Source organism: Oncorhynchus clarkii, chromosome 14 (assembly GCF_045791955.1).
Source record: "Oncorhynchus clarkii lewisi isolate Uvic-CL-2024 chromosome 14, UVic_Ocla_1.0, whole genome shotgun sequence".
NCBI classification, from domain to species: Eukaryota; Metazoa; Chordata; class Actinopteri; order Salmoniformes; family Salmonidae; genus Oncorhynchus; species Oncorhynchus clarkii.
Genome location: NC_092160.1, coordinates 41,865,087 through 41,872,867, shown reverse-complemented (window position 1 = coordinate 41,872,867; position 7,781 = coordinate 41,865,087). Strand labels below are relative to the sequence as shown.

General features: G+C 53.1%; 1 protein-coding gene across 2 annotated transcripts in view; it reads right to left on the bottom strand.

The window, feature by feature from the left end:
* LOC139366109 (highly divergent homeobox-like) overlaps nucleotides 1-7,781 on the bottom strand; it is a 46,808-nt gene that overhangs the window by 19,696 nt on the left and 19,331 nt on the right. For both annotated transcript variants that reach the window (XM_071103209.1, XM_071103210.1), the window contains exon 4: nucleotides 4,257-5,423. In XM_071103209.1, coding sequence (XP_070959310.1) covers nucleotides 4,257-5,423 — 1,167 coding nt within the window. The remainder of the gene's footprint in view (nucleotides 1-4,256; nucleotides 5,424-7,781) is intronic.

Sequence of the window (7,781 nt, the reverse complement as noted above, 5' to 3'; positions counted from 1 at the left end):
AGAGGAGAAGGGAGGAGGAAACAGTAGGAGGGAGGAGGAAAGAAGGGGAGGAAGGAGGAAAGAGGGGGAAGAAGGAGGACAGTGGGGAAAGGTGAGAGGAGGAAAGGAGAGAGGAGGACAGGTGAGGAGGGAGGAGGACAGGTGAGGAGGAAAGAGGAGGAGGGAGGAGGAAAGAGGAGGAGAGGAGGAAAGAGGAGAGGCGGAAAGAGGTGAGGAGGAAAGAGGAGGAGGGAGGAGGAAAGAGTAGGAGGGAGGAGGAAAGAGGAGAAGGGAGGAGGAAAGAGGAGAAGGGAGGAGGAGAGGAGGAAAGAGGAGAGGCGGAAAGAGGTGAGGAGGAAAGAGGAGAAGGGAGGAGGAAAGAGGAGGAGGGAGGAGGAAAGAGGAGGAGGGAGGAGGAAAGAGGGGGAGGGAGGAGGAAAGAGGAGAAGGGAGGAGGAAAGAGGAGAAGGGAGGAGGAAAGAGGAGAAGGGAGGAGGAAAGAGGGGGAGGGAGGAGGAAAGAGGTGAAGGGAGGAGAAAAGAGTAGGAGGGAGGAGGAAAGAGTAGGAGGGAAGAGGAAAGAGTAGGAGGGAGGAGGAAAGAGTAGGAGGGAAGAGGAAAGAGGAGAAGGGAGGAGGAAAGAGGAGGAGGGAGGAGGAAAGAGGAGAAGGGAGGAGGAAAGAGAGGGAGGAGAAAAGAGGAGGAGGAAACAGTAGGAGGGAGGAGGAAAGAGGGGGAGGGAGGAAGAAAGAGGGGGAGGGAGGAGAGGTGAGGAGGAAAGAGAAGGAGGGAGGAAAGAGGAGAAGGGAGGAGGGTAGAGTGGGAGGGAGGAGGAGAGGTGAGGAGGAGGAAAGAGTAGGAGGGAGGAGGAAAGAGGGGGAGGGAGGAAAGAGGAGAAGGGAGGAGGAAAGAGGGGGAGGGAGGAGGAAAGAAGGAGGGAGGAGGAAAGAGGAGAACGGAGGAGGAAAGAGGAGAAGGGAGGAGGAAGGAGAGGGAGGGAGGAGGAAAGAGTAGGAGGGAGGAGGAAAGAGGTGAAGGGAGGTGGAAAGAGAAGGAGGAAAGAGAGGGAGGAAAGAGAAGGAGGGAGGAGGAAAGAGAAGGAGGGAGGAGGAAAGAGGGAGAGGGAGGAAAAAGATGGAGGGCGGAGGAAAGAGGAGAAGGGAGGAGGAAAGAGGAGAAGGGAGGAGGAAGGAGAAGGAGGGAGGAGGAAGGAGAAGGAGGGAGGAGGAAGGAGAATGAGGGAGGAGGAAGGAGAAGGAGGGAGGAGGAAAGAGGAGAAGGGAGAAGGAAAGAGGTGGAGGGAGGAGGAAAGAGGTGAAGGGAGGTGGAAAGAGAAGGAGGAAAGAGAAGGAGGGAGGAGGAAAGAGAAGGAGGGAGGAGGAAAGAGGAGGAGGGAGCAGGAAAGAGGTGAAGGGAGGAGAAAAGAGGTGAAGGGAGGAGGAAAGAGGAGGAGGGAGGAGGAAAGAGGAGAAGGAAAGAGGAGAATGGAGGAGGAAACAGTAGGAGGGAGGAGAAAGAGGAGAAGGGAGGAGGAAAGAGGGGGAGGAGGGGGGGTGGGAGGAGGAAAGAGGGGGAGGAGGGGGGGTGAGGATGAAAGAGAAGGAGGGAGGAGGAAAGAGGGGAAGGGAGGAAAGAGGAGAAGGGAGGAGGGTAGAGTGGGAGGGAGGAGGAGAGGTGAGGAGGAAAGAGTAGGAGGGAGGAGGAAAGAGGGGGAGGGAGGAAAGAGGAGAAGGGAGGAGGAAAGAGGGGGAGGGAGGAAAAAGAAGGAGGGAGGAGGAAAGAGGAGAAGGGAGGAAAGAGAAGGAGGGAGGAGGAAAGAGAAGGAGGGAGGAGGAAAGAGGAGAAGGGAGGAGGAAAGAGTAGGAGGGAGGAAAGAGTAGGAGGGAAGAGGAAAGAGGAGAAGGGAGAAGGAAAGAGAGGGAGGAGAAAAGAGAAGGGAGGAGGAAACAGTAGGAGGGAGGAGGAAAGTGGGGGAGGGAGGAGGAAAGTGGGGGAGGGAGGAGAGGTGAGGGGGAGGGAGGAGAGGTGAGGAGGAAAGAGAAGGAGGGAGGAGGAAGGAGAATGAGGGAGGAGGAAGGAGAAGGAGGGAGGAGGAAAGAGGAGAAGGGAGAAGGAAAGAGGTGGAGGGAGGAGGAAAGAGGTGAAGGGAGGTGGAAAGAGAAGGAGGAAAGAGAAGGAGGGAGGAGGAAAGAGAAGGAGGGAGGAGGAAAGAGGAGGAGGGAGCAGGAAAGAGGTGAAGGGAGGAGAAAAGAGGTGAAGGGAGGAGGAAAGAGGAGGAGGGAGGAGGAAAGAGGAGAAGGAAAGAGGAGAATGGAGGAGGAAACAGTAGGAGGGAGGAGAAAGAGGAGAAGGGAGGAGGAAAGAGGGGGAGGAGGGGGGGTGGGAGGAGGAAAGAGGGGGAGGAGGGGGGGTGAGGATGAAAGAGAAGGAGGGAGGAGGAAAGAGGGGAAGGGAGGAAAGAGGAGAAGGGAGGAGGGTAGAGTGGGAGGGAGGAGGAGAGGTGAGGAGGAAAGAGTAGGAGGGAGGAGGAAAGAGGGGGAGGGAGGAAAGAGGAGAAGGGAGGAGGAAAGAGGGGGAGGGAGGAAAAAGAAGGAGGGAGGAGGAAAGAGGAGAAGGGAGGAAAGAGAAGGAGGGAGGAGGAAAGAGGGGGAGGGAGGAAAGAGAAGGAGGGAGGAGGAAAGAGGAGAAGGGAGGAGGAAAGAGTAGGAGGGAGGAAAGAGTAGGAGGGAAGAGGAAAGAGGAGAAGGGAGAAGGAAAGAGAGGGAGGAGAAAAGAGAAGGGAGGAGGAAACAGTAGGAGGGAGGAGGAAAGTGGGGGAGGGAGGAGGAAAGTGGGGGAGGGAGGAGAGGTGAGGGGGAGGGAGGAGAGGTGAGGAGGAAAGAGAAGGAGGGAGGAGGTAAGAGGAGAAGCGAGGAGGGAAGAGGAGAAGGGAGGAGGAAAGAGAAGGAAGGAGGAGGAAAGAGGAGAAGGGAGGAGGAAAGAGAAGGAGGGAGGAGGAAAGAGGAGAAGGGAGGAGGAAAGAGGAGAAGGGAAGAGGAGAAGGAAGGAGGAAAGAGAAGGAAAGAGGAGGGAGGGGGAAAGAGGGGGAGGAAGGAAAGAGAAGGGAGAAGGAAAGAGAAGGAGGGAGGAGGAAAGAGTAGGAAGGAGGAAAGAGAAGGGAGGAGAAAAGAGGAGAAGGGAAGAGTGGGAGGGAGGAGGAGAGGTGAGGAGGAAAGAGGAGGAGGGAGGAGGAAAGGTGAAGAGGAAAGAGGAGGAGGGAGGACAAAAGATGAGAAGGGAGAAGTAAAGAGAAGGAGGGAGGAGGAAAGAGGGGGAGGGAGGAAAGAGGAGAAGGGAGGAGGAAAGAGTAGGAGGGAGGGGGAAAGAGGGGGAGGGAGGAAAGAGGAGGAAAGAGGAGGAAAGAGGAGAAGGGAGGAGGAAAGAGGAGGGAGGGGGAAAGAGGGGGAGGGAGGAAAGAGAAGGAGGGAGGAAAGAGGAGAAGGGAGGAGGGAAGAGTGGGAGGGAGGAGGAGAGGTGAGGAGGAGAGGTGAGGAGGAAAGAGGAGGACGGAGGAGGAAAGGTGAAGAGGAAAGAGGAGGAGGGAGGACAAAAGAGGATAACGAGAAGTAAAGAGAAGGAGGGAGGAGGAAAGAGGGGGAGGAGGAAAGAGGAGAAGGGAGGAGGAAAGAGTAGGAGGGAGGAGGAAAGAGGAGAAGGGAGGAGGAAAGAGAAGGAGGGAGGAGGAAATAGGAGAAGGGAGGAGTAAAGAGAAGGAAGGTGGAGGAAAGAGAGGAGGTTATAGGGGAGAGGTGGTAAGAGGAGAAAAGAGGGGAGGAGGAGGAAAGAGGGGAGGAGGAGGAAAGAGGGGAGGAGGAGGAAAGAGGGGAGGAGGAGGAAAGAGGGGAGAGGAGGAAAGAGGGGAAAGGAGGAAAGAGGGGAGAGGAGGAAAGAGGGGAGAGGAGGAAAGAGGGGAGAGGAGGAAAGAGGGGAGAGGAGGAAAGAGGAGAGAGGAAGAGAGGAGAGGAGGAAGAGAGGAGAGGAGGAAAGAGGGGAGAGGAGGAAAGAGAGGAGGTTAGAGGGGAGAGGAGGAAAGAGGGGAGAGGAGGAAAGAGGGGAGAGGAGGAAAGAGGGGAGAGTAGAGGAGGAAAGAGGGGAGAGGAGGTTAGAGGGGAGAGGAGGAAAGAGGGGAGAGTAGAGGTGGTAAGAGGGGAGAGGTGGTAAGAGGGGAGAGGTGGTGAGAGGAGGTAAGAGGGGAGAGGTGAGGAGAGGAGGAGGTAAGAGGGGAGGATTAACCCCTACCTGTATACTAGGGGAGGTCTGTAGTGTTGTAGTAACTGGGTAGCTGTCCCGAGGATATGGACCAGGCCTGGAGCTGCTGAGGACCAGGGAGAGGGATGTGAGGTCTCTACCCCCAGATCCCTGTTCGCTGCTGGGGCTGAGGCTGTCCCTCACCCCCTGGCCTCTCTGGAGGTCCCCGTGGGTCGTGGCAGCCATGTTGGATAACTCTTCCTCCCTCCGCCACTCATCCTCTTCATCACCCGTCTCCATGGCGATTGAGAGGCAGCCAATAGCGTCCAAGGGGCGGGTAGACTGTCTGTGTCTCTCTTGCCTGCTGCTATCAGAAGGCTGTCCTTGTCCTAGTCCCTCCCCTTCCCCCCTCTCTAATAGGCTGAAGACCTGATGAATGCGGGGGGAGTGGTCTGAAGGGGGAGGTTTGGAAGGATGGGGCCTTGGGGGGTGAGGTTGGAGAGTCTGGGGGTTGGAGTGAGGCGTGGGCTGGAGCTGGGAGCGACAGGGGCCGGACTGGAGAGAACCATACTGTCTAGCCCAGCTCCGAGGTACCCCCCCCCCTGACCCAGCCCTTCCTACTGCCCACCCTGCCCCACCAGTGGTGAAACCACACCTCTTGGACAGATTGTCGATGGGTTGGCTGGGGGATGAGGAGAAGGAGGGGGAAGAGGAGAGGGAGAGGGGTTTACAGCGAGGAAGTGACATGGTACCCGATCTAGAATGGAGCTGGAGGAGGGAGGAGACAGAACTATTCCTCCTGTGCTCTGAATGGTTGAGCAGAGTTTGATGGACATGTGCAGGGAGCTCAGAGTCAGAGTGACAGGAGAGAGGCTTAACAGTGGGCTGGGAACGAGAAGTGGAGCCTAGAGAGTAAATCCCTGTCAGGATGACATCGTTGTTGTTGTTGACAGAGCTGAGAGGAGAGGAGGAGGAAGAGGAGGAGGCAGAGGGGAAGGAGGAGGATGGAGGGAGGTGGGAGGATCCTCTCTGGATATTCTGAGCTGCTGCCATCTCCCCTGTCAGCATTGCGCCCGCCACTAGAGCCCCGCCCGTTAGCATGTGGTTGGACACAGCTCCCCCAGCCAGGCTGTGATTGGAGAAGGAAAAGGAGTGGGACATGCCTGTGTTCTGGTCGGCCCTGGAGGCCAGCTTCCGCCTCTTGTTGCCCACCCAGGTCTGGAGAGAAAGAGACACATAGTTAACACCACCACCACCACCGCCACTATTACCATCCAGGTCTGGAGAGACAGTTGAAGTTTACATACACTTGGAGTCATTGGAGTCATTAAAACTCGTTTTTCAACCACTCCACACATTTCTTGTTATTAACAAACTATAGTTTTGGCAAGTCGGTTAGGACATCTACTTTGTCCATGACAAGTAATTTTTCCAACAATTGTTTACAGACAGATTATTTCACTTATAATTCACTGGAACACAATTCCAGTGGGTCAGAAGTTTATATACACTAAGTTGACTGTGCCTTTAAACCGTTTGGAAAATTCCAGAAAATTATGTCATGGCCTTAGAAGCTTCTGATAGGCTAATTGACATCATTTGAGTCAATTGGAGGTGTACCTGTGGCTATATTTCAAGGCCTACCTTCAAACTCAGTGCCTCTTTGCTTGACATCATGGGAAAATCAAAAGAAATCAGCCAAGACCTCCAAAAGTCTGGTTCATCCTGGAGAGCAATTTCCAAACACTTGAAGGTACCATGTTCATCTGTATAAACAATAGTATGCAAGTACAAACACCATGGGACCACGCAGCTGTCATACCGCTCTGGAAGGAGACGCGTTCTGTCTCCTAGAGATGAATGTACTGTGGTGTTAAAAGTGAAAATCAATCCCAGAACAGCAACAAAGGATCTTGTGAAGATGCTGGAGGAAACAGGTACAAAAGTATCTATTTCCACAGTAAAACGAGTCCTATATCGACATAACCTGAAAGGCCGTTCAGCAAGGAAGAAGCCACTGCTCCAAAACCGCCATAAATAAGCCAGACTATGGTTTGCAACTGCACATGGGGACAAAGATCTTACTTTTTGGAGAAATGTCCTCTGGTCTGATGAAACAAAAACAGAACTGTTTGGCCATAATGACCATCGTTATGTTTGGAGGAAAAAGGGGGAGGCTTGCAAGCCAAACACCACCATCCCAACCGTGAAGCACGGTGTGGCAGCATCATGTTGTGGGGGTGCTTTGCTGCAGGAGGGACTGGTGCACTTCACAAAATAGATGGCATCATGAGGGAGAAAAATTATGTGGATATATTGAAGCAACATCTCAAGACATCAATCAGGAAGTTAAAGCTTGGTCGCAAATGGGTATTCCAAATAGACAATGACCCCAAGCATACTTCCAAAGTTGTGGCAAAATGGCTTAAGGACAAGACAAGGTATTGGAGTGGGCATCACAAAGTCCTGACCTCAATCCTATAGAAAGTTTGTGGGCAGAACTGAAAAAGCATGTGTGAGCAAGGAGGCCTACAAACCTGACTCAGTTACACCAGCTCTGTCAGGAAGAATGGGCCAAAATTCACCCAACTTATTGTGGGAAGCTCGTGGAAGGCTACCTGAAACGTTTGACCGAAGTTGAACAATTTAAAGGCAATGCTACCAAATACTAATTGAGTGTATGTAAACTTTCAACCCACTGGGAATGTGATGAAAGAAATAAAAGCTGAAATAAATCACTCACGCTACAGACTTGGCCAAATGTTTAGAGAATTAATTCATTTTCACAGTCTGCTGCCTCAGTTTGTATGATGGCAATTTGCATATATTCCAGAATGTTATGAAGAGTGATCAGATGAATTGCAATTAATTGCAAAGTCCCTCTTTGCCATGCAAATGAACTGAATCCCCAAAAAACATTTCCACTGCATTTCAGCCCTGTCACAAAAGGACCAGCTGACATCATGTCAGTGATTCTCTCGTTAAACACAGGTGTGAGTGTTGACGAGAACAAGGCTGGAGATCACTCTGTCATGCTGATTGAGTTCAAATAACAGACTGGAAGCTTCAAAAGGAGGGTGGTGCTTGGAATCATTGTTCTTCCTCTGTCAACCATGGTCGCCTGCAAGGAAACAAGCCTTCATCAGTGCTTTGCACAAAAAGGGCTTCACAGGCAAGGATATTGCTGCCAGTAAGATTGCACCTAAATCAACAATTTATCGAATTATCAAGAACTTCAAGGACAGCGGTTCAATTGTTGTGAAGAAGGCTTCAGGGTGCCCAAGAAAGTCCAGCAAGCGCCAGGACCGTCTCCTAAAGTTGATTCAGCTGCGGGATCGGGGCATCACCAGTACAGAGCTTGCTCAGGAATTGCAGCAGGCAGGTGTGAGTGCATCTGCACGCACAGTGAGGCGAAGACGTTTGGAGGATGGCCTGGTGTCAAGAAGGGCAGCAAAGAAGAAGCCTCTTCTCACAGTGAGGCGAAGACGTTTGGAGGATGGCCTGGTGTCAAGGGCAGCAAAGAAGCCTCTTCTCACAGTGAGGCAAAGCCGTTTGGAGGATGGCCTGGTGTCAAGA